This window comes from Melitaea cinxia, chromosome 3 (assembly GCF_905220565.1).
Source record: "Melitaea cinxia chromosome 3, ilMelCinx1.1, whole genome shotgun sequence".
NCBI classification, from domain to species: domain Eukaryota; kingdom Metazoa; phylum Arthropoda; class Insecta; order Lepidoptera; family Nymphalidae; genus Melitaea; species Melitaea cinxia.
This window is the reverse complement of record NC_059396.1, coordinates 15441301-15469271: the sequence shown is the minus strand read 5'-3', so window position 1 is coordinate 15469271 and position 27971 is coordinate 15441301. Positions and strand designations below refer to the sequence as shown.

Genomic DNA, 27971 nt, shown 5'->3' with positions numbered 1-27971 from the left:
ACCTTGATTAACCTTTATTAATACAAATGCACAGAGTACATTGAGTGTAATAAGTTTTACTTATATACTTATTGCTACTATGCAAAACAACAATTTTATTACAAATTTTATATGTACTGTTTGTGGTTGGTTTGAGATATGTGTTTTACATACATAATAAAATTTTAGACCTTATGAAAATGTTTTTATAAATTAAAATTTTATCTTCATAAGGGAAATAAGGTAATTAAGAGAGAATTATTAGTAATTTGAATGTATTTATGAGATAGTGGAAAAACAATATTCTGCTACTTGAACAAATTATTTTAATTTTGATGTTTTAGATGTTCATTGAATTAAAAAAAAACTCATATAAGAATTCATAACTGTTTTGTGTACAAAACAAAAATATTGCTGTCAGCTGTTGCAACTCGTAAAATAAACGTTTACATGTACAGGCTTTTCCTGATATAATGATCCGCCAAGGGAGCATTGATGATATAAATGCCCAACAGTTTTTAAAGATTTCCAACTATGAAGATACAGTTAGGCAACTGGATATATACTATGCCATAGGTTAGTTGAAATTTATTTTATATAATTAAAAGCTGAAAAATCATGTCGTATATTGAATATAGATAAGACAAAGTAATTTAAAAACAAACTTAATTTAAAATCATTAATAGTTTAAATCTTATGTAATTCATCTAATATTTCTTATAAATTTCAGTTAAGAGACAGTTACTGAGATTTCAGAGTCCCATCACTGGATTATTTCCAGTTTTGTCATCAGATTTACATATTGGAAGTGTTAGGGACAGTATATATTGTGCAGCTGCAGTATGGGGCCTGTATCAAGCATATCGGTAAGTAATCATATTAAATTTGATTCCTGTGACACTTTTTTTCTGATTTACATTGCTCATATTCTTAGATGGGAATTGACAACTGAATTTACAGTAATTTATTTTGATTACTTTCCTATTCTGTTTTAATCAATTTATACTATATTCTTAATTGTTTATACCAAATTCATGGGGTGAGTAACAAAAATATAATTTTGAAACCAACTTCACGTTGGTGTTACATATAAAATAATCTAAGGCTATATTTAAAATATATTTCTGCAAAAAACTAATGTGCTAAATATTCCATTTTAGGAGAATTGATGATGATAGAGGGAAATCACATGAATTAGGCCAGAGCACCGTAAAATGTATGAGAGGTATTCTGGAATGTTGGATAAAACAGGCAGCAAGGGTAGAAGCTTTTAAGACAAGACAATGCGCTGCGCACGCCCTGCATGTCAAATTTCATCTAACGACTGGGGAGCCTGTGCTTAGTGATGATCAATATCATCACTTGCAGATTGATGTGGTCTCGCTCTATTTGCTGTTTCTAGTTCAGATGATCACATCTGGTCTGCAAATTATTTACACACAGGTATGTATTAGGGTTAATGATATCTTTGGTGATCATTTGATAAGCATTATGATGTGTTTAGGTATATCCTTATTAATCCATTTTAATTGATGGTTTGATCAATGTCATTTTTGCAATGTATCACAAATGCTAAGGCAACATTGTACTAATAATTTTCTTTTTAACCAGTTTAAAACAGGAGGTTCTTTTATCATGTTTATGTAATTAATTTATACTTCATTTTCTTGTTAATTTTTTTAATGAATTTGAAAAATGTCTCTTGAAATTAGTAGTCCATGTGACCATACTTTTGGTAACATTCAAGATCATTCATTTCAAGGTATTTGCAAACTATTTGTAAAGTTCATTTTTAGAATCATCATTCATCATCATTACAGCCTATACAGTCCACTGATGGACATAGGCCTCCACAAGTTTACGCCAAAAATAACGTGAACTCATGAGTGTTGCCCATAGTCACCATGCTGGGCAGGCGGGTTGGTGACCACAGTACTGGCTTTGTCGCACCGAAGACTAGAACTATGAATATGAATTTGGTATAGACTTTTTAGAATCATTTAAAGGTTTTGTTTTATTTTTAGGATGAAGTTGCTTTTGTACAAAATTTAGTATATTATGTTGAGCGCGCATACCGTACTCCTGACTATGGCATGTGGGAGAGGGGAAGTAAATATAATGATGGAAAACCAGAGATTCATGCCTCGTCTATAGGTAATTAAAAAAAATATTACGATAAATATTTATCGTGAGTATTATTAGTTTAGTAAAATTCTAATAATTTTTCTTTATTTAACAAAACACTATATTTTTTAATATAAATTTTGAAGTAAAAATACACAACAACTGAAATTTTCTCTGTAAAAGATAAAGTATAAGTTTTATCAAGGAGTAAGTCGCAATTCGACAATACAAAAATTTGTCAAATTGTAAATCGATATAATTATGATGGTAGCTAGGACTATAGTAAACTATAAAAAATCATCACCGTGTTTGAAAACAAAGAACCAATTAGAAAAAATAACTTCAGGAATGGCCAAGGCGGCGCTGGAGGCGATCAACGGCTGCAACCTGTTCGGCGACAAGGGCGCGTCGTGGAGCGTGGTGTACGTGGACATAGACGCGCACAACCGCAACCGGAGCATCTTTGAGACCATGCTGCCCAGGGAGTCTAGCTCCAAGGTATCTTTTGTTCTATGCATACGTAAGCAAAAACTTTTCACGAAAATTGCGCGACAAGAAGAGTGTGATGAAATTTCGCACACTTATAGTTTACTATAATGCTAATATTTTTTTAATTATGCATAGAAAATACAGTAAATCAATAAATAAATAAAAAATCACACACACTAATAGGTACGATTTTATTTTTGTGTTACCCACACATTAGGATTTCTAAACATATTTGAATATCATATCAAAAGCTGGAGCGGTAAATTTTTGATATGATATTCAAAAATGTTTGGAATCACACACACTACCATGAATTTGACACACACGCATATATAATCTCTTGTTTAATGTTCAAACTTATAGTTTATATTAATTATGGTCGAATTTCGCCCACTGAGCGACCACTGGATTCATTTAATCGAAGTTTTGTGTACCTACTGCATGACGTGTCTTAAAACGTTAAACGCTGCCTTATTTTTTTGTTTTTCTGTTTGGGCCATGGGGGACATCATGTAGCCGACACACAATTGTTTCGTTGGTGCCGTGACAATATGACTTAGAAAAATATGTCAGATAGTCTAAGGAAAAATCAGTAAATTCTCTAAGAATGGGTATGGTAGTACAATAAAAACTTATAATTAGAATTTTGTAAAGAAGCACTTTTATGCTGGATGCTTCTATGCACTTCTATCCATGGACTAAATAAGTGAGGCCTCACTGGTGTCCCCATGGCGTTCAACGTGTTAAAACCCATGCTAAAACAGTAAAAAATATGAAGATTATTATAAATATGAAGATTTATTGGTCAGATAATTAATTTACGACAAAATTTGATATAAAAACAAGAATTCTTTCGAAAATGTCTATTTGCGCTGAATTTATGGCGGAAATTTTTTTTTTTTTTTTTTTTTTTTTTTTTTTTTCTTTATTATTTATGGAGGGTTTCGTCAGTCTGACGATGCCACCCTCATAGGTCTTACAAAATATTCAATACTATCTACGCTTAAGAGCTACTTTCACAATTTTATACAGCATTCTGGCTTCCTCAGATAGCGGGTAAGCCAGAATACTGTTACACTTGCCAACCTCATACAAATCCACTTGCAAAACTGATCTTTCAACTTCGTTCCGAACACATTCAACCATAACGTGATATACGTCTTCTTTTAAATTACATTCGGTGCAATTTGGCGAATTTATTTTACCAATTAGATACAAAAATCCGTTTAGAGGGATGTGTCCGGATCGAAGACGTAGGGCGGTTACAATGTCTGATCTGGATAATGTGGATTCAACAAACCACGGTGACTTAGCTATGTAAGGTTGAATGGTCTTATACCAGATACCCTTAGTCAAAGATCTCTCATCAAAGTATACATTCCACATGTCTGAACATTTGCTTTTAACAATGTGCAAACAATCAGAATACAGAGGTAGTAAAGTAAAAGGTTCGCCGTCGTTTATAGCACTCTTTGCAAGTCTATCAGCTTCCTCATTTCCAAATATGCCAATGTGAGACGGTATCCATTGAATTTTTATAATTTTATCACTGTTACTTAATGTATAAAGGTCTTTTATTATATCATATGCTACTGGGCTACATCGAAAAGTCGAGGTGCACCGAGCTAAATGATAAAGAGCACTTTTAGAATCTGTCATAATTACATATTTACCTGACCGTAATGATTTAATGTAAGAGATAGCCTCTGCAATAGCTATAAGCTCGGCAGACATGATGGACACATTCTGACTAATACTTAGTTGAACACAGCTATTTGTTTGTGGATCAAACAATGCAACACCGCTATTCATGTCTTTATCTTTTGAACCATCCGTATACACCTGATAAAAGTCACCATAATAATTATTTACATGATTTTCACAAAGTTGTCTCAACTTTAAAGTGTTATATTGATGTTTGGCTTTATTTATACAATTAATGTCAAGATACAGTGTCGAAGAAAGATCCACATAGCTAACCCATGTACACAAAGAGAACATCTCCAGTATATGACTCGAGTGAATAGGAATGTCTTTAAGATAATCATGAACCAAAAGCAGTAAGGGGTGGTTACGTCGTCTCCAATAAATGTGCGATCGAAACGTATTTAATACCTCGAGTAATTTAATAACTATATGACCAGAAAAAGATTTACATTTTAACCAGTATTTACCCGCAAGAAAGTACCTACGAATGTGTAGCGGTTGTAGATGTAGTTCCGACTCCATGACATGTATCGTCGTACTTTTTATGAATCCACCGATAATGCGCATACAATGGTTCTGAATCTTATCTAACTTCGCGAGGTGTGTTTTACAACTATCTCCATATAACATGCTAGCGTAATCAAGTTTACTGCGAATCATAGAAATGTAAATACGTCTCAAAATTATAGGATGTACACCCCAGCTCATTCCGGCCAAAACCTTAAACATATTAATAAATTTTAAGCATTTATCTTTTATTTCATTAATGTGTTTAACCCAGCGCAATGATCTGTCAACCCATACCCCTAGGTATTTCACTCGATCAACAATTTGTAACGCGGAATTACCCACTACTAAATCACAATTGATATTTCTAATAAAGCCCTTTTTAAAAATACAAACTTTACTTTTTATAGGTGAAATTTCTAAACCGATATTGGCAATTAACTTTTCAAAGTTGTTTAAGGCTATCTGTAGATCATTTTTACCTTCATTAATGTTATTACAAACTGTGTACATTACAAAGTCATCGGCATATTGCGAAATAAAAACATTTTTGATATTTTTGCAGATACTTATCGTAACAATGTTAAAAAGGAAGGGGGATAGCGGGTCACCCTGTGCCAAACCGCGACCTGTACTTCGATAATAGTCAACGTGTAACTCTGACCGAATTTTTAAAAATCGTTCCTTTAAAAAATTCCAAAGATATTTACATATTCTAGCATCAACTCCCAATTGTTGCATAATTTTAATTAAACTTAAAACGTCAACATTATTATAGGCATTCTTGATATCTATAAATACCCCGATGCACATTTTATTCTGTATAAAACCGGTTTGTATTGTTGACACTAAAGTCGCCAAGTTATCTATTGTCGAGCGGCATCGCCTAAAGCCTGTGGTATAGCACGAGAATAGATTATTTCTCTCGGCATACCATTCTAACCGTTTAAGTAATATGTTGTGGAAAGTTTTACAAATGCAAGAAATCATAGATATGGGTCGAAGGGATTTTAATAAATGGGGGTCGCTTCCAGGTTTAGGTATAGGGGCTATAATAGTCTCGCGCCATTGTGTGGGTACATGTCCCAACACTAGTATTGTATTATATAAATTAAGTAATATTGATTTCCCATTATCAGGTAAATGTAACAACATCGAATATGAAATATTGTCACCGCCGGGTGTTGTATCTTTATGTTTTAAGCAACAATCTAACTCTTGGAGTGTAATAGGAATCCCCAAAGTCGTTTTATGATTCTGAAAAGTAGGATCACAAGGGTTTACGTAATCGGGAGTCAAACTATGCAACCATTTCCTGATCTCATCTGCACTAAAATGAGGCTTAGCACTTTTATGACCTTTTAACCACCTAACTTTTCGCCACAATTCACTTTGACTAATTCTATTATCTATTGAAGTACAAAATTCATGCCATGATTTATTTTGTGCTTGTCGTATTAGTCTCTGTGTGTCACGTATTTTAAGTTTTAGTAATGAGTAATTAGCGGGTGTTGGGTTGCGTCTGAAAGTCGAAAGGGCTAATCGTCTTTCAGCAATGTATTTAGACAGATCCGATTGCCAATATGGTTTTGGCGAAAACTTACAATGGGGATTACAATTCATTTTAATATATGGTATACTTCGATCCGCAGCCGTGTTGATAGTCTGAACAAATTGGTCATACAATTTTTGGGGGTGACTTATTCCACATGAGAATTTTTTAAATAAACCACGAAGCAGCTCTTTATATAAACACCAGTTAGCTTTTTTATAATTACGCTGCCTTGAAATAAAATCGATATTTTCTTCTATGTGTGTCGACAACTTTATAAACACATGATCGCTGCCTAACGTTTCGTTAATAGTCTGCCAGGTAAAACGCAAAGCTATATCAGTAGAAACTAACGTTATATCCGGTGACGATTTTTGAAGCTGGTTGTTTACCAACTTAATTCGTGTTGGGCATTGGTAATCATTTAAAAAAACGTATTTACTGTCCAGTAGGGCATCGTGAATTTGAGAACCCCGGGTGTCAGTTTTAAAACACCAATTAACGTGATGACCATTAAAGTCACCGATAATTAAAGATTTTTTCCCCAGGTGTCCGAAAATATGCTCCCAGTCTGCTAAATTTGTATTGACGTTCGGTGCACAATATACTGCTGTGATATATTCAATATGTTCGCAATTGAAAACTTTAATTGTAAGCATTTCTATACCCGGATTTATACTATCAAAATTATATATATTGGCCTTAATTGAGCGGTGGGCTAAGATGGCTACACCGCCGTATGAATCAAACCTATCTTTACGGTAAATATTGTAATTACTTATTTTAAAGTGACTACCTGGAACAAGCCACGTTTCACAGAGTGCAGCAATGTGGATCTTTTCTCGATATAACAGAGGTTCAAGGCTAGGTAACTTCGGACGGACACTTTGTGCGTTCCATTGTAATATATTGAGCTCGATTAGTTTACGTTGAAAATCTATTTTTGACAAAAATAATTTAAAATTGCTTTAAGTATAGGCCAGTCCGATATATTTTCTACAACAACTAAAATTACCCATTCCACACAACACTTTATTAAACTATGAATCTTTGACTGCATCGTAACTCCCTTTAAAAGTATTATATCTTGTAACCTTTGTAACAACTCACTCCATTTAACGTTTTTTTCTGCTTCATCCTTTGGGTCCATTGCCTTCGCGCTCTCTTCTTGAGTTGATGGAATCTCAAAGTCAGACCAATCTGTCTCTGACTTTTCTCTCTTCTTTTTAACAGCTATGCGACGAGGATTGGTATTTGAGCTATTATGGATAGTTGCACGTGTCACAATCTGTGCAAAGGATGGTGTCTCGGTTTTTATTTCTATATTAGGAATAGCATCTACATTTGGTTCCGGAATCTCATGGTTTTCGTTGGGGTGTACATACAACGTCAAAGCACGACGATACGTACAATTAAATTCTGCCATTAGCTCTCTTAATTTTTTTTCTTTTTGAAATACAGGACAAGTTTTGACAAGTGCCATATGTTGCCCCTCACAATTAATACATTTGAAATTAACTGTGTCACAATTTGCGTGATTGCCACAACATTTTGGACACACTACTTTTCCGAATGGGCATTTCTTAACTGTGTGACCAAACCTCCAACAACGGGAGCACTGTGTCACCGGGAATACGTATGGTGCAACGTGTAAGCGCAACTGATCCACATACACGTACGGAGGACGAAATGAGCCTTTAAAACATAATCGCACTGCCTCACTAGGTTGCCAACCGTTTCCCTCTTCCCTTCTCTTAAGCCTGTGAACAGACTCAAGTTGAGCAAATTCTGAGCACTTTATGCTTTTTAGTATATCTTCCTCCGTCAGTTCTATGTCTACATCCTTTATCACCCCATAAGAGTAATTCACCTCCATAGCCCTCTGTATTCTCCACCCCCTGTCAATAAATTCTTTGCATTTTTCGAGTTTTTCTGCAGTGCATCCATTCGTAACGTCAACACGAATTTTATATGGATTAATGTATCTGACCTTTTCTACCTCCAAAATGCCTTCTTCTCTAAACAATTTAGCTATTGCGAATTGCTTGGGCATTTTTTCATTCGATGAAATGTATATTTCGATAATTTCCCCTTTTTTAAGTTTTTTCTCCTTTTTCTTGATTACAGTCCATTCCTCTTCTTCTCTATCTCTCTTGTAAATACTGTGCTGCTTCTTATTCGGTTCCTGTTTTTCCATCATTCCATCCTCTTGAATACTCTCCCAGTCGTGTATCTCCTCTTGTAGTATTGCCGCTGATTCTCTCATCTCACATTCATTATAACCCGAGTTCACAGTAAGACCAGGTTCATCCTCACTCTCTTGTTGAAAAATAATTTCTTCCATTACGCATCAACAAGCAGCCGGCTGGGGCTGACAAGCCCGCTCGGCGAAGTATTAACACGTACTTAAATAACTGCGCACTCACTACACTCGCACTAAACAATAACAACGCGACTGCCTCGTCCGAACGCCGAGACGAGAATGCGGAAATTTTCGATGTTTATAATTATAGGTGCAATTTATGTGAGGGATTTACTTTATCAATATAATAATAATAAGTAAATATAATAAGGCATTGATTGAACATCATCTTCATGTGTTTGAAATCTTCATACAGATGCTATAAAAAATAACCTTCACTTATGTTACAGGGAGTCGACGCGGCCCTCTTACCAACAATATCCTTTCCCGCCTTTGCAACACACGAGGAACTTTTGCTACAATTGACCAAAAGCAACGTTTTAAATCGCTTACAAGGCAGATACGGTTTCAAAAGATTCAGCCGAGATGGCTATAAGTGTGTTCTAGAAGATCCAAACAGGAGGTATTATAACGAGGGAGAGTTGAAGGAGTTCGAAGGTATTGAATCAGAATGGCCACTGTTCTATGTAATGATGATCATTGATGGGGTATTCCGAACATTACCTGATCAAGTTGAAGAGTATCAGAAGCTGTTAAAATCTAGGATATATATGGATGAATATGGAGGTGATTGGTTTTTTTTTAAATTAATATCTCACTATTTCTCTGGCCTTAATTATTGTTAATACTTGAGAGACAAACCGAAATATTTTATAGGCTACAAACCTTTTAATTTTACCGTCTTCCAAAAAAAATTAGTCATCAGCGTCCTACTACTGCTTGCGTATTTCCTAGTGTAGATGGGAAAAGCTATAGTATTTTTTATTTCTTTTTGATTATTATACGAAAAACTATTAGATATTTTAGTATTATATCCTATTCCAGATCCAGTTATTCCATGGTATTACTACGTGCCGCGAGAGGGCATCGAAAACGAGCGAAATGAACCTTATTCTGTGCGCAGAATTCCGGCAAGTAAGTAAAAATTTATATCGAAGTGTTAGTTTCTATCTGAATTTAGTTATAATTTCATAACAGTTATTAATTCCCAATGAAGTCTTTAATAACAAATTGTTATGCTGTTGCTAATCGTGTCTAGTTGTCAATGCTTCTACTTAAACGAAAATTACCGGGATTTTCATTTTGAAAGTACTGATATTTCGGTGACGTTGAAAAACACCATGATCATGGGCGCCCTACAATCACGGAATACCGTGGAAATTTAAATACTCATGTCTAGTTTAGATGTTAAAATTTTTTCTCGGGATTGGTGTATTTTAGGGACAGATAATATATCTGTATAAAAAAGAACTGTATTAAATTTATAAACACAATTTAAATTTAACACTATATTCTAATGTTAAGATTAAATAAATGTTTACAGACCATTCCAGTGATGAAGAGAACAAAGGTAAATCTGTATTGCCATTGAGAATGACCCTTTGTGCTAATTTTCTGTCTAACATTCTTCCTCTTTTTACTTTTTTCTAGCTATTAGCTATGTTTAGAAACTGTATCACAGCCTTAAATGTTTGTCTTAGTGTTTAGCACAATTAGTTAATAAATTAATGTTTAGCGCAATCAATTAATATTATGTAATAAAAAATTATATCCTTTTAAATACTTTAAAGTATTTTTTTTTAATTTGTTTTATTACAACGTATATATAAATGCTGAATGATAAAACAAACGGAAACGGTTAATGGTTTTGGTCAATATCTTTTACTTTTAATTATTTTCACTTATTTTCTTTACTTATGTTTTTACTTATTTTATTTATATATTTTATACACTGTTCCCATAAGCATTTCACGTGGTGTGTGAAATATGAAAGTCGAATCTTAAAGTGAGAGAAGTTAATAATATCTCGGTGTCCAATATTATTCCTAAATCATTACTATGTCTGACTTATTTTGATACTTGAAAAAGATTATAATAAATTATTTTCAAAATCTTACGTGAAAGTAAATAAATATAAAATATTTTTATAAAATAATTTAAATTTAATTCATTCTTTACGTCAATTTAAAAAACAGTTTAAATTTGTTAAGAAAATTTTATACGAAAATGGACACGCTTTTAAATGAGCACGATAAATGTTTTAGTTACCCCTTGAACGTTACATGTATTTCAGGCTTTCGTATGTCTTGTGTTTGTACAATAATATTTAGTTTATAAAATCTTCTTCAACTATGATTCGATTTTTAAAATTGGTTATATGTGCTTTTGCTTTTTCCTGTATCGGTTGTTTTGTAAAGTATTGATGTTTCTAGAATACGGTTCTAAGTTGTATAAATATTTATAAAAAAAATATATATTGAAAATTACGTTTTCAATCACAATGCTGTGACAGCCGATATGTAGTTTTCTACGTGGCCTAAAGCCTATATCCTCTATAAAAAAAAAACAGACTTGTATTCGAGCGGTTCGTAGTTTTTTTTTTAAATAGAAAAAGCTTTTAAAAATATTAATTGCATCACAGGGCGCTAATTGAGTCAGGGGTTAGGGTAACAGTTGTAGCTTGTGACATGAACTGACGAGGTGGGTGCGGTCCAGACACGGGCGGGCTGTTCCTGTGGGCGCAGTCGCTGTTCGTGCTGGCGCAGCTGCTGACGGGCGGACTGCTGCACGTCAACGAGCTGGACCCCGTGCGCCGCTACCTGCCCTCCTACAACCGGCCGCGCCGAGTGGGCCGGTACTCCGCCTTCCAGGTCGGCTCTGCCTATCTTACAACTGGTTAAAACACACCAGCTTGTGACATCCCACTGCCGGTCGTAGGCCTCTTTCTCCATGTAGCAGAAGAATCGAAGAAGATATATTATATCCTATTACTCATAACGATTGCTCTCGGGTATACATGATAACAATGGCTGATATTGTTTTTTTTTTTTTCTTTTAATTTATACATATACCGCTATTTGTGCCCTTCGTGCGGTTTTCGACGCCCCCTAAACTCGGCGCCCCTAAACCCGACGCCAGGGTACACCACACCCCCTGCACTATAGGTAAAGCCGCTCCTGTAAAAATATTAACATTGCTTTGTTTTATTTTTAAATATCCAATAACATACGCGTTGACGGAACGGTCACAGCACTGGTTGGTGGCTATTAAGCTGGCGGTTGCGGGTTCAATTTCCGCACATGACAAACATTTGTATTGGCTATAGAGATGTTTGTTGTGGTCTAGGTGTTTGTGCAGTCCTTGTGGGTCTACCCACCGTGCCTCGGAGGACATGTTAGGCCGTCGGTCCCGGTTGTTATCATGTACACCTGATAACGATCGTTACTCATAGTAGGGAATATATTCGTCAACCGTGTTAGAGCAGCGTAGTGGATTAAGCTCTGATCCTTTTCCTACATGAGGAAAGAGACCTATGCCCAGCAGTGGGATATTACAGGCTGGTACGATGAAGCGATTTTTAAGAATGAGATGTTCACCGAATTTTACTGCATTTTGACTAATAATGTTAACGAAAACTATTTGAACTAATAAAAAAAATAATTGTGTTTGCTCGCAAACGAAAAAAAAAACCGACTTCAATTACATCGACAAGTAATACAACGTAGATCGACGAAAAAATAGTCAAGCAACTACGCGTTATTAAAGATTACTCAAAAACTAGTTATCAGATCTCGATAAAATTTATATGTGACCACATGATAAACATCAGCTTTCGATTAAATTAAAAATTATCAAAATCGGTACACCCAGTAAAAAGTTATTACGGATTTTCGAGAGTTTCCCTCGATTCCTCTGGGATCCCATCATCAGATCCTAGTTTCCTTATCACGGTACCAAACTAGGAATATCCCCTTTCCAACAAAAAAAGAATTATCAAAATCGGTATATCCAGTAGAAAGTTATGCGGTATAATACAACTTAGGTCGACGAAAAAAGCGTCAAGTAAAAACACATTATTAGATATAACTCGAAAAGTAGTTGTTAGATCTCAAATAAATTTAAATGGGACCAATTGGCACACACCACCTTTCGATTAAAACAAAATTTGTCGAAATCGGTCCACACGGGCAAAAGTTCTGATGTAACATACATAAAAAAAAAAAAAAAAAAAAAAAATACAGTCGAATTGAGAACCTCCTCCTTTTTTGGAAGTCGGTTAAAAAAAAAAAATTATACAAAAATTAAGGTTACAAAATTTTAATGTATTTTATTTAATTTCAACTTCTATTTAAATATTTCATTATTAACCATAATGATCGTATCACATTTCTAAGTACACTCACTTGCTGCAGTACAAGCATGTTCATTATTTATTGGTTTCCATGTAGAAAAATATCCTCTTATAATTGTGTAGAATGCGTTGTTACAAATAATTATTGTTTTGTTTACATGCACAAATTATAGGCTAAACCGGCATTTGTAAGTATTAGGTAACTTAAGTTCGGTATATTTCTAAGATTCTGATTCAATATCTGTGTGCACGCAAATGTTTTTTATATTATTATTATTTCTCTAATTTTCTTTTATTAAACTTTACTCCATGTATGTATGTATCATGTCACAATATGGACTTTTTTCACATTTGTTCGTTAATCGTGTTTGCATGTATGCATATCTATAACTAGTGAAAACTGATAACAAAAATTGTTCCTTGAAAATGCCGAAAGCTATTTATTATTTTTTCTTAAGTTTTCAATATTAAAATGTGGAAATGCAATTTTATCATTTACAGAAGTATTATATAAAAGGGATTTTATTGTTACTGTTTTTTCGTTATCCAATACAAATGTAAAATAAATAATTTGTATAATCTTAAAATAAATGACTTAATTCATTTCTTATATTCGCAACTAGCTGTGCCCGCGACTTTGTCCGCGTGGAATTTAACAAAAAAAGTTATTGTTCAGTTCGCAGAGTTATAAAATAAATAAATTTCTAAAATAAAAGTAGTCTAAGTTACTTCTTATTACATCAGCTATCTACCAGTGCAAGTCCCGTCAAAATCGGTCCAGCGTTTCAGAGATTAGCCGGAACAAACAAACAGACAGACAGACAAAAATTATAAAAAATGTTATTTTGGTATATGTACCGTGTATACATCCATATGCATTTAGTAAAAAGTGGTTATTTTAATATTACAAACAGATACTCCAATTTTATTTATTTGTATAGAGTATACATATGTATATTAACTAATTGAATGTACAATATCCAGGGTACAGCAACGGATCTGGTAGTCCAAGTCGTGCTCATCGCAGAGTCGATGCGTCTTCAAGCAATGTTGGGTACTTACGGTATTCAGACACAAACTCCGCACGAAGTGGAACCTGTGCAGGTTGGTTAGCAAAATCATTGTATACGTTTAACTTGATAATTATTGTAGAAACTCTCGCTTGACTGCTAGATCGAAGGTCATATATAAAAGACAGTGTTGCGTTAGATGGTACGCATTGTGAGAAGCTTCCTAAACCTTTTACTACCTGAATCACAATCTGCCACCGGATAAGAACTATTTTTGAAGTACGCACGCTTAACTTGGTGAGTAAGCTGGTGAATGCATGACGAGAGCGTTACATAAAGGGTGATCGGGCGAGGCGAACGCAAATTGAGAGGGAGATATAAGTTAGTGAAGATAGAAAGAGAGAAAGTTACTTTTCGTAAGTTTTACTTCAGTCGTGTGGTCTAAAGCACACTCGTTTTTCTTTGGATTTTTAAATATTTTCTTTGCTTTATATATAATTGATATTAAAATAATTGTGCACGCAGAAAATTTACTGGAGGTAACAATGACAAGGTAAAAATAAAATTTATTGTTTCGTTGTGTTCCATGTTGGCCAACAGATATGCAGCTCCACCCAGCTGGTCCATGTGTACAGAGAGCTGGGTGTCTGCGGCAAACTAAAACTTACAGGAAGACCAATACGACCCGTTGGCTCTCTCGGTACGAGCAAGGTACGAAATCTGTAATATTTGTTTTGGGCTTTGGTACTGAATAAACTCTATAATAATTGTTCTTCTAACGTTCCAAAAATAAATGTATGGAAAAAATTTACCTAGTTTTTATGAGTTTTTTTATAAAGTTTTTGTACTTATTAAAATACCATATTTCTGTACATTTTGTGTTTTGTTATCTCTTTAGTTAAGTCATAATATTTTAAATAAGTGGAATCTTGATTGGATTTTCTCGTTTTTGTATTTAGCTTTAAATATAATATTCAATTTGTTTTTATAAATATTTAATAAATTAGCAGTGTTGTCAAATCTAACTATTTGTTTTGTTTTTTTTTCGAATAAAAATGTTGATATTTTACAGATATACAGGGTTTGCGGAATGACAGTGCTCTGTTATCCGCTAATATTCGAAGTGTCGGAGTTCTACCTGTACAGAGACATGGCGTTACTTATAGATGATATTAAGACTGAATTACAATTTGTTGGAAAGTAAGTTCTGTCATTCATAAATAAACAATCTAGATTCTAAAACCTTGATAGCTCCACATTAACCATTAACTGACTAACTGAAAATTACACTTTAAATTTGTACTTGAAAATGGAAATTATTCATTCGATTTTATTTAAACCAGTGTTTGTTTTTGAACGTTATTAAAGTGATTATAAAAGATTATAAACGATTTTGGGTCTCCTTAATTTACTAATTTTTTTTCCGTTAAGATATTGGCGGTTATCCGGACGTCCCACCGTGTGCCTCTTGGTTCGTGAAGAACACATGAGAGATCCCCACTTCAAGCAGATGTTAGATCTTTTTGCGATGCTCAAAAAGGGTCACTGCGATGGAGTCAAAGTTCGTCTCGGACGATTACAAAACCTCATTTCTAGTTCCTGTATCGGTGAGTATAACTCTCGTCATGTAAAAAGAACCCTGAAAGAAACTGTAGGGGATGCGTTTGCGCATGGGTATACTCGCGCACGAAAGTACTACTGTTTTATTTTTTAATTAGGCTATCACTCGCGGCTTCGTATAATGGTTATTGGTAGGTACATAAAAAAATACTAGAAATACCTGGGCGCATAATTCGCACTAAATAAGTATAATAATCACTCCAAAACTACAATTTTTTTTTAAACAAAAGCAATAACAATTTTTAGTTATTGAAATGTCATATTCAAAAATATTAATTATCTGTACTTTCGATATTCGTATTTTAAGAGTTTTTATGTGCTTAAGATGATAAATTGATATTTGTTTTTTGTTTTGTGTGTTGTCACCCGTAAAGCGGTTCCCCTGCGATACAAAAAAAAGATGTTTTTTAGTGAAATAAATAGTAAATGGAGTTTTACAAATGTCCGTAAGCTAAAGCGTTGTGAAAGTGAGTGATACATGCGGAAAAAACGTGAACTACGATTGACAGGGATTTGTAAACTAAATAAGACTGTTCCAAAAAAAATTGACAGCAGGGAAAAGATTTTTCAAGAGTTGGCAACACTGTAAATCGCCTTTGCACATCTTGACAGCCAGCGTTCTTTTTACATGACGCGAATTATACGTTATAAACATATTTTTTTCACTTCTCTATGTAAAACTATTTCGTAATTTAAAACTTTTGTGCGCGATTGTATTTTGAGTCGACGTCGAACTGTTCAACCAATAATACACCGGCAAGCATGCGGCGCGTGATACACGCGCCCGTCCCCTACCCCATACCACCAAATAGACCGATAAGTTGCCTTTGCGCAGCTTGAAGGCCAGCGTTCTTTTTACATGACGCGAACTATACTCGTGTTTACAAATTAAAAGTTTAATTGTACATGTATAAATTTTTGCGCGTATACCGTAATCAACAGCACCTAATTGGTTGGGTGTTTTTATACGACTATAGTGACACACAAGCGTAAGTTCATGGTGGTCAGCAGTTACCCTAACTTATATATATGTCTACAACAAAAGAAATATTGCAAGCGCGTTGTCGACCCTACCGCGACTCTCCTCGGTAACTTTGGCTACTCTCACAACAGGAATACGAGTCTGCTTGAGAGCAGTACTATATAGCTATAGACTTGATGTACTTCCCCAGTCACGTTACCCTAGAAATGGACAGGGTAGTTTTTGCCAACTCTGTCTCTCTTCAGTCTATCGCAGTCCACTGTTGAACATAAGCTTCCGAAAATTCGCGCCAAAACATCCCGGTTTTCCGCCATCCTTATCCATACTCCACTAGCGTTTTTATTATACTATACCTCATGTACACTCATGGATCACTACTGTACCTCACTAATACTCACTCATATACTTCAGTGGAAAAAAAAAATTGGATTGGATTTTGAAAGTCTCGTATTTATATGATATGAAATGAAGTGAGTGTAGACACGCAACTAACTGATATACGATCGTCTCGATTCCAGAGCACCTGGACTTCATGAGCCAGGGCGAGTTCCCATCGGCGATGTTCGCTCAGTTCAAGCAGCTTCAGCACGACTACATCGGCTACCAGTCGCTGACGGACGTGCCGCGCACGCTCACGCAGCGCGACCGCGGGCCCGACATGGCGGCCTTCCGCGCGCGGCCCACGGCCGACGTGGTGGCGGCCCTGCGCGCCTGCGATAGCTTGTATGCGCAGGCGCAGCTGTGGGGCATCCTGCTGCAGCGCGAGGGGCCCATGTACGAGGTGCGGCCCGCGCCTGCCCCGACCACATAAACTATCTTTACGTTTACCTCTACTTGTTACGATATTCTGTTTCGGCTGCCCACAAACAATATGGCCCGATTTTGTAGCTCAGATCGACACACTTACGGTCACCGGTTACCGTAAACACCCGCAACTCTAGAAACATCGCAATCACGTTGTCGACCCTACCCCGACCCTCCTCACGAGCTGTGGCCACATCACTGACCACAGGAACACAATACTACTTGAAACTAGTATATTATTTAGCTATGATCTTTCGTGCTTTGCTTGCACGTGTAGATTATGTTTGAAAGGATATTAGTCGCTAGTATATATATTTCGTTTGCCAAAAATCATGACGAACTGATTCGTATATCTCGGATCGCATAAATCGTTTCACGCAATATTAGACCGTCAGTTTGTTGACCAGCGATGATAAGCATCGTTTGAGAGACCAACTAAAGCTACTAAGCGACTAATACCTATTAGGCTAATAAGGCTAACCCAACTGAAACCGCTAACGTCTAATATTGTCAAGTATCGAATCGAGTATAATACACGATGCACTGAATACACTTGACACTAAATTGTAAAGCTTGGTTTCCCCTTTTTAGTAATAATAAATAAATAAGTCCGCCGACTTCTCACCCTACAGTCCTAACCCCCCGGCGGTTTTATCTCTGCCGGGGCGTATTCCTCCACCCGCTTATATTTACATAACTATGTAAGTATAAGTAAAGTTATTATATTATTTATGTAAGTATCTATTATATATGAAGCTGATGGAGCAATACCCTGTCAAATCATAATAATAAATTGTTTATTGGAGCAAATACGAATTCTTAACGGAATGATTGATCTCAGGTGAACGGCACGAGCGCGCTGGAGGCGCTGAAGGCGCTGTACGGCAGCGCCGGCGTGCTGCGCAACTGGCGCGCCGTGCGCTACTGCTCGTCGCTGCTCAACCACACCGTGGACTCCATCAGCCCCTTCATCACCACCGTGCTCGTCAGCGGCAAGCAGGTATACGAGCCCGCTGCTGCCTCCGTGGCGTGTGGGGCTCCGATATTTGTTGAGGTAGGCCACAGCAGGAAATATCCTGCTCAAAATCTGCAGCAGCCCGACTGGAAAAGTAGCTCGACCTTACAGAAGGTGACGGCTAAGTAATACTGCTCTCGAGAAGTATTGTGTTCCTACAGGGAGTTGGGTGGCCAGAGCTCCCGGGGAGGGGGTAAGTTTGGTAACGTGTTTGCGATCCATCGGGTGGGCGTACGCTTGTTTGCGGTAGAGCTTTAGTTTTATAAAAAAAATCGTAGATTCGTATTTAAAAATACGCTGGATGAGTCATATTTGTAGAACTTATTTTTAATCTATATTAACACTTTATTAATTTGTAAAATTATTTTTTATCATAACAACTCATATGACTTAAGTAATATATTTTTATAATTTAGATTGTGGTCGAGCTCCCCAGGTAATAATTACAAACATTAGTTTTAAAATCTTTGTAAATATTTATTTACATAAAATTTATATTTTACAGCTAACTGTAGGTGTGATAGGGCAAAAGGAGACGGTGTTCGATAAGCCGATGACGCCCGGTGAGATCCAGTCCGTTATGTATTCTACCATACAACCTTACGATATCATCGGCGCTGTGTTGCAACAGGTAAAAAGGATTTTTTTCTTAAAATTTTTATTCGATTAGATTCCAATTTTTAGGAGCCTTAAAATGATGTTACCATTATACTAGAGATTAACGATTGCGCACTTCGTTTTTATATCTCACAGCATAGCATTTTTATCGCAAAAAATAATTAAAAATTACAGATCAATTCAGTTACAACATCCATATATTTTATATAATAGATATAAATATTCTTACAGGAAATAGTTTTGTACTGCGGTCGTCTGATCGGCACCAATCCAGACATGTTTCGCGGGATCCTCAAGATCCGCGTCGGCTGGGTGTTAGAGGCGATACGTATTTACTTAGATTTATACCCGGAAGAGAAGCGGGCGGATGCTACATTCGAGAGCCTCTCGCCCTACAAACTACGGACATTATTACAAAAGGTGCTCACCGTGTCCGACTGGGCTGAGGAGAAGGGGTAACAATGGATAAAAATTCAATTTTTATTTCTTTTATTTTATTATTTTTAGGAAAACTAACAGCTAGACAATTATATTACAGTTTTGGATTTACTACTAAAAGGCCATTTACAAGTTTTCACTGTTAGGATATATAAACAATAAATAAAATTGGAGTGTCTGTTTGTAATTTTAAAATAAACGCTTTTTACTAAATTACTGTGTAATTTAGTAAAAAGCGGTACATATACAAAAAGAAAATATACATGGTACATATACCAAAATAACATTTTTTAGAATCTTTGTCTGTCTCTGTCTGTCTGTTTGTTCCGGCTAATCTCTGAAACGGCTGGACCGATTTTGACGGGACTTTCAGTGACAGATAGCTGATGTAATAAGGAGTATCTCAGGATACTTTTATTTCAGAAATTTATTTATTTTATAACTCTGCGAACTAAACAATAACTATTTTGTTAAATTCCACGCGGACGAAGTCGCGAGCACAGCTAGTATAATTTAAAATCTTTACTTAATATTATAAGCTGAGAAGATTGTTTGTTTCATCGCGCTAATCTTAGGAACTACTGGTTCGAATTGAAAAGTTCCCTTTGATAGGATAGTCTACTAACCGAGAAAGCCTATAGGCTACATAATGTTTTAGTATATTTCTTCCTCAAAGTAACACGGGTGAAACCACAGCTAGTAGTTTAATAAACAGGAAAATATTGACGAAAAAAATTGAGGTAGGGTACAGTAGAAAATATCTGGCTTAAATATCTGGCTTGAAATTTTAATAACACTGCTCTCATGCTGTATATTATCTGTGGTGAGTATATTTATGGTCGGCACTGCGCTGGTAATAATGCTACTGGTATTGTAAGCTATTGATATATTATAAGCTTCGACATCAGGTGGACCTTACGCTTGTTTGCCACCTTTTTTATTCTAAAAAAAGAATATATAATTATTTGAATCCATAACCCTGTTTCAAGATTATCGCCTCTACATCGAAGAAGATTGGAAGGTTGTCTGTGCCGGGTGCCGAAACATTTCTATAGGCATGTGTGGGATATTTTACTTCGCACTCCTAACGGAATCATTGTGGAGGTAAATTATAAAATTTAACATTTTATCTAATATATAAAATTATCGTGTCGCGGTGTTTGTAAACTCCTCCGAAACGGCTTGACCGATTCTCATGATATTTTGTGTGCATATTGGGTAGGTCTAAGAATCGAACAACATCTATTTTTCATACCCCTAACTTATAAGGGGGGGGGATTAAGGGGGTTAATAACATGTATGGCAAAACAACGTTTGCGGGGTCAGTTAGTAATTATCTATATACCTATAAAATTGAAGCGATTTCAAAATAACTGTTTTTTTAAGTGCATATAGTTATTTACAGGATGCTAAAACATAACAAATGAATTTAATTTTTTTGGTCTGTTTGCCTTTTTTCTATTGGCCCAGGCTAATCTTCGGAACGGCTGATCCGATTTTTATGGGACTTTCACTGAAAGATAGAGAAGGTAGTGGAGCAACATTACGGCTACTTTTTATCCCGGAATTCTCGCGATTTCGGCATTGCCGCGAGAAAAAATACTATATTCTTTTTCAAAAAACGTTTATAAATATATGTGTATATGTCTGTACATCTGTATCTGGAAAGGCTAAAATAAGATAAAGGAGGTCACATGGCAATATATTTTTTTTATCACATAATTCCCACAGGATCTAAGCAAAATGATGATTGGAAAGTGAATAAAGTAACTATTTGGATAAAGTTGTTTTTGATTTTGATTTTGATCAGGATTACGCCGTTAAGAAAATAATGAGTATCCAGATAGTCCACGCGAATGAAGCCGCGGGTAGAGCTAGTATTAAAACTAAAATACTATAGTTCAGATATTTCTGCCGAAAGCCTGGAAGCAAGCTAACGTGCAGCCTGTGCCCAAAAAGGGCAGTCGAGCTGACCCCGTAACTTACAGACCTATTTCGATAACGTCCATACTCTGTAAGAGTATGGAACGTATACTGAATAACCGGCTCCTGGCACACCTCGAGGAGAACGATCTTCTTAGCGACCGACAGTTCGGTTTTCGCCGCAAGCGGTCCACGGGTGATCTTCTCGCGTATGCCACACACATTTGGAGTGAGGCTATCGAGAAACACGGGGAAGCCATAGCGGTCTCAGCATTTGACAGGGTCTGGCATGACGGCCTTATTAGCAAACTTCCTTCATACGGCCTACTCGCTTCTCTCTGTGTTTGGATATCTGACTTCCTGAGGGATCGATCAATTCGCGTGGTTATAGACGATTGCGAGTCCGATCGTTTGGTCATCAATGCCGGGGTCCCTCAGGGGTCTGTACTCTCGGCAACGCTATTCTTGCTGCACATCAACGACCTGCTCAAACCCGGGACCTTTGGGTATGCAGATGACAGCACCGTTGTCGAGCGTTACATGTCCGACGCACGAGTGAGTGGATGAGATCCAGGCGCTGAGGGAAGCCATGATTCAGCGACTGAACTTGTTCCTTAAAGCCGTCTCTGAATGGGGTGACGCAAACCTGGTCAAGTTCAACGCCTCTAAGACCAAGAAGGCGTGTCTCTTCTCGGCAAAACGGAGTCCTTTCCAACTGACTCCCTCTTTCCGAGGTGTGCCCGTGCCCATATCCGGCCACCTGGAGCTTCTTGGCGTTACTTTATCATCCACCCTCAATTTTGGCTCATACATAGAGGCAAAAGCTCAAACAGCTGCCAAAAAACTGGGCGTCCTCTCGAAGGTGAGACGGTACTTTAATCCGGAACAGCTTCTGAATTTATATCAAGCACAAGTTCGATCATGCATGGAGTACTGCTCTCATCTTTGGGTTGGCTCAGTCAAGTACCAGCTGGAGCTTCTTAAATCAATTGAGAGACGAGCCAGGCGGCTCATCGGTGACGATGCACTGGTCGCCACAAAGCTGCAAAGCTTACATCATCGGCGTAGGGTGGCCGGCCTGTCGGTTTTTTATCGGCTACGCTTCGGAGAGTGTGCGCAAGAACTCCATGACCTGATTCCCCCCTCCCCCTTCCATCATCGTACAACCAGACGCTCTGCGTTACATCACTCTTATATAGTTGACATTCCCCCTATGCGCACTAAGCGATTCGCTAGTTCATTCTTGATCCGTACGGCCAAAGAATGGAACTCTCTACCAGCGTCTGTGTTCCCCGAAGGCTATGACCTGGGGATCTTTAAGTCGCGAGTGAATAGGTTACTTCTAGGTAAGCGTGCTCCATCTTAGACCGCATTTTCACTTATCATCAGGTGAAATAGCGGTCAAACGCCAGCCTATCTATCTATGACATCAAACGTGTGGTCGGTTTCTACTAAAAATGGAGTAAATAAAGTTTTTAAAATAAGAAAGCCCAAGAAAGCTCCTGGATATGATCTAATTACGAACAAAGTTTTACAGGAATTACCAGAGTCTGAAATAGCATTACTCGCAGCAATTTGTAATGCTATCGCTAAACAAGAATTCATCCCACTTCAATGGAGGGTCGCACAAATAATAATACCTTTAAAGCCAAACAAACAACCAGATGACCCAAAATCATATAGGCCGATCATCTTATTACCCATACCTGCAAAAATATACGAATCGTTATTATCACTCCAACTGACACCATTCATAGAACAGCGCAATTTGATTCCAAAACACCAATTTGGATTTCGTCGTTATCATGCTACCGTTGAACAGGTACACAGGCTAATTAGCTAAATTGATAAGGTCTTTCAAGCTAAAAAAAATTGGTTGCCTGTAAAGTCGGTATACGGGCGAAAGTTTTACGTGACAACGACTTTGAGTGGTAAAATAATTTTAATGTGAATATTCATTCGTATAGTAGGAAGAAGGATGAAATAATAGTAACAATTTAAAACATTTATTTATACAAAGAATTATATTTAAAACATTAATTTATACAAAGAATCTCGCACTGAATTTCATATTAACAAAATTTTATTTTTACCTTTACACGTATAATTGTATATTGCAATACATTTGCGTACAATGAAACAGCGTTTACTACAACTTAACTTGTTCCTATCTGAGTGATTTTGCCCGAGTGGAAGGGACGCGTGCCTCTCACTCGCTCTCATTGTGAGCGCATAACGTGAGCGGAGCGTAACGCAGTTTCTTGAAGTGTCACCCGGCAAACCAATTTATAAGACGTTGTCACGTCAAAATATTGTGCAAGTGCTTTTTTAGACATATCGAAGCCTTTGATAGGGTGTGGGTTTCATGAGGGTTTACTATATAAACTAAAATCATTGTCCTACATGTACAAGATCCTGAAATCGTTTTTGGAAAGCAGACACTTCCTACTCCAGTTAAGGCAGAAGTTTCACAGGGCAGCGTGCTTGCTGGGTTTAACTTTGTACCTTATTATACATTTGACCTACCAAGTTCAGAGTGTATCATCATAGGTATTTGGTATTGTATCTTGATAAACGACTTACCTGGCAAATTTCTATTAAATATTTTCTAACGAATATTATTAGACCGGATACGTTCTGACATACATACGTTCGCGTTTTTTTTTTTCTTATAAGTATTTTGGTTATGTAATGGTGTCCACGCACATTGCGGTCCAACGTAGAGGTGTGAGACAGTTTTTGAACCGGCGTAAAAGACCGGCGCAAAGACAATAATCGATTCATCCGTAATTGTAGACCGTAGTGTGGATGACTCACTCGGTGCGCATGCGCAGGGCCACGCCATCCCCGCGCAGCCGACGCTGGTGAACATGTCGCGCTCGGAGCTGTCGTTCGCGCTGCTGGTGGAGGGCGCGCTGGTGCGCGTGGCGTCGGCGGAGCGGCGCCAGCTGTGCGTGGAGCTGCTGTGCGCGCTGGCCACCATCCTGCGCCGCAACCCCGAGCTCTACCTGCGGCACGCGCTGTGCCTCGACCGCCTGCTCGACGACGCGGAGCTCACCTACGCCAAGGTGAGCGCCTACGTTTGATCGTAGTATTCTTGTAACGGAAGAACAGAGACAGCAAATTTATTTTTATTTGTGATATTAAGTATATGATATCCTACTATGCCCTAGTGTCAGATATTTGCAGACACTTGTCTCGTAGACGATTGACATTGATATTCCAAATCCACCCCTAGGACACAGGTAACGAGGCCAGTTCCCTGAGCGCGGCGGCGCCGGGCGTGTCGCTGGGCTACCTGGTTAGAGCTGTCGTCAACTCTGTCCTCCAAGCCGCAGCCACACCCGCTTCCGCAGCGCAGACCGACCACGAATCCTGTCTCGTCGCCTAGATACCCCGCACACTTGGGGCTGTTATCACCTTGTTTACTATCATTTGACTTCGAAAATTTGGCTACCCGAATTGGGCCTTCGTCAACTACGTGTTACAAGTAGCAGTTACACCCGCCTCCGCCACTCAGATTAGCCTTGATATATATGGTAGATACCAAACATAGGGTTGTCACTATTTTACTTACCGGAACTTGTATCTCTTGTGTTTTTTCGAATCGATTATGAAAGTAAATCCGTCATAAATACTGATATCTAAAAAATATTGAAGTAGTAAGGCACACTAACTGAAGCTAAAAAAGGGTAAACAATTAAAAAAAATTGCAGGCAACCCTAAATGACTGTATGAATCATTTTCATACGTGTCTCAAACTATATGTTTTTCACACAAATATAAAGTTTTCATGGTTCAATGACTTCTGTAAACAATGTTTTAATGCCATATACATTTAAAAAAAACTCGGATTCAGCTTTTATATCTGAGACATAACATTATAGATGTTTTGTACATCATACATGCTTTATTCTTTGTTTAGTAATGTCCTAAAATATTGTCTATCTATAGCACCTTGCTATACTAGCATATTATAACTTTTTTGTGATTTTATTACAGATATTATATTTCACCTGATCAGTCAAAATTTCTATTAGTTTTAATTTAATGTATAAACGAATTTGCCAACGTTGTGATAGTTTTGTAATCATAAAGATATCTTTTTTTCTGAGGTATTATTTCAATTTTGTATCGCATAATTTACTTAATGGACAAAGTAATGAATTATGTTTCCCGTTACTGTTTTACATTTTATATAGAAATTTTAAAATTTTGTTATTTTTATAAATTAAATAAAATGTCAGCCATGTTAAATTAAATATTTTATTTTATAAAACTTGCACAGCTCCCAAACGAAACAAACTTATTCTTTCACATAAAGTTTGTTCATGCACACTTTTCCACTACATAATAAATTAAAATGGCAGTAAGGTACTAAAGTCCATTGTATACTTTATTATTAGATGTTTGTTGCAAAATCTTCCTTAGAGCTGTAAAAAAAAGAAATATTATTAGAATTAGCTATAGAAAACATATTTGAAAATTCCAACGGATATCTATAAAAAATATAATGAGGTTCTCATACAAATATGAGTAATCTTCAAATAAATATAAAAAAATATATAAACAATTAATCGGAAAGTTATATTCTACTAAAGCTCATTTAGTTACCTTCTTTTTCTTCTTCACTAAAGTCTTTCTTTGGAAATTCAATGTCAAATGTGACATACAAGTTACCATGTAGGTTATTGTTTTCAAAGTTGGGCATGCCCTCACCCTTCTTGCGTACACGTGCTCCTGACCATGTCACCTTGTCACGTGAAACGCTGACTTTATGTCCGTCTAAATGTACTATTTCTTGTGTAAATCCGACTAAAGCATCCTAAAAAAGAACAATATAAAAAATTAATAATATGTTTTTTAATCCAGCCTATAACATCCCATTTATGAGCAATAGGCCTCTTTCTCCATGTAGGAGAAAGGTCAGATCTTAATCCACCACCCTGCTCCACTGCAGGTTGTCGGATAAATAATAATACTTTTACAATTTTGGGTTTGATTTTATATCATACCTGTAATGATATAGTGACGTTAGTGTAGAGATCGTCACCACGACGTGTAAACTGAGGATGTTTTTCAGTTTTGAAAACAATGATCAGATCGCCCGGCTCTCCATCCATGTGCGGTTCACCCTCTCCTCGCAATTTTGACTTGTAATTGTCTGGAGCACCAACCTCTACCTAAAATTAAATAAGAGATATGTTTTATTAATTTTTTATTTTGCTGAAATTAATCAGCCATTTTTACTAACTTTACTTTTGTGTTGTAATAACAAAATATAAAACCTTTTAATATTGACAAAATTAATACTCATGATACATAGAGATAAGATAAAAATTTAACCTTACACTTCCAAAGCACCACATGTTGCACACAGCTAATTAAAATGATACATACTGTCATCAACTATGGAACTAAATATTTTAAAAATAAAAAATATTACCTCTATTTCTAGAAGCCTCTCTTCATTGACTAGTTTGACATTAGGACATTCATCACAGACTGTCTGTTGCATCATTTGGAAGCGGCCAGGTCCAAGGTTTCTTGTCACCATTTCTTGCCGGCAGTTACATTTCCTTGTTCCTGATGCTGGCTTGATTACAGGCTTGTTACGGGTTATCTGTTGAGTTGTAAACATGTTTTATAAGAGGAAGTTTTTTCTTTTCGTTAAATATTATATTTTTCATATTTATATATTATTTAGATTATTAAACATAAAAAATTTCCTTCAACATTTAGTAACATTTTGTTTATTTATAAATATTTTATACCATAACTTTTTTTAATAGTAAAGGCTTCCCATAGTATGAAAATCCTATGATAATCTAGTAAGTCTCAGAACTCTAACGCAAAAGCTTTAGTTTGTGAATGTTAAGATTTTACATTAACATTTTTCTTTCAACTACCACACCACAATGTTATAGACAGAATTATTAACTCACTTCTATGAAGTTTCCATTGTATAATTCTTCTAGCGAAACAGTGAGCTCCATGATGACATCACCTCCTCTCGGAGTTTCATGTTGTTGAGGTTCGCCACCGAAGTGAAAACCAAAATCTCCAAAGAAACTCGCGAAAGGATCGTTATTGTTCATCATGCCGTCTTTTTTGAGGCACTCTTCCCCGCACCTATCGTACATTTCCCTCTTTTCGGGATCTGACAACGCCTCGTAAGCTGCTCCAAGATCTTGAAATTTTTGTGACGCCTCCGGGTCATCTTGATTTTTGTCTGGATGCAAGGCTTTGGCTAATTTTCTGTAAGCTTTTTTAATTTCATTGGTGCTCGCTGAACGTGACACACCGAGTATTTGGTAGAAATCTCTACCAGCAATAATTACGATGAATGATGATAGTAAGTATATAATGCACACATAAGCAGTATTCAATAACATCTCGTAAAGTTTACCTAGGTACTATTTTAAAAGAAAAAACAAGTATTACGGACAAAATACAGCATCAAGCCTTAGGTACATTTTCATCTTTTGACATGAAGTATGAACTGCAAATTTTGACAACGCCACAAACAATTCGTCCCGCTCCTATTGGTTAATAATATACAGAAAGTAGTCGAATCAAATTGGTTACTTTCGAGACATATTTTAGACGTTATTAATAGGGAATAACGTTCAAATTATAAGATTTAATG

The 27971-nt window shown here is 36.4% G+C and overlaps 2 protein-coding genes across 2 annotated transcripts; one reads left to right on the top strand and one right to left on the bottom strand.

Annotated features, from left to right (window-relative positions):
- The first annotated feature begins 444 nt into the window (after positions 1–444).
- Positions 445–25579, top strand: LOC123669592 (probable phosphorylase b kinase regulatory subunit beta). The gene is given in 19 exon segments (XM_045603192.1): positions 445–555; positions 710–845; positions 1140–1422; positions 2004–2133; positions 2450–2601; positions 9011–9347; positions 9606–9719; positions 11262–11431; positions 13897–14016; positions 14523–14633; positions 14995–15122; positions 15354–15529; positions 17043–17305; positions 18170–18328; positions 18849–18974; positions 19193–19416; positions 20389–20503; positions 24157–24390; positions 24561–25579. Coding segments are annotated over 19 exon segments (3234 nt in total). The 5' UTR covers positions 445–452; the 3' UTR covers positions 24714–25579.
- On the bottom strand, positions 25575–27843 carry LOC123669591 (dnaJ homolog shv). Its single transcript, XM_045603191.1, has 5 exons — positions 27268–27843; positions 26769–26945; positions 26338–26505; positions 25937–26147; positions 25575–25755 (listed from the first exon to the last, which is right to left on the bottom strand). Exons 1-5 carry the CDS (start codon positions 27715–27717, stop codon positions 25700–25702), a joined length of 1062 nt encoding a protein of 353 aa, XP_045459147.1. The 5' UTR covers positions 27718–27843; the 3' UTR covers positions 25575–25699.
- Between the last annotated feature and the right edge of the window lie 128 nt (positions 27844–27971).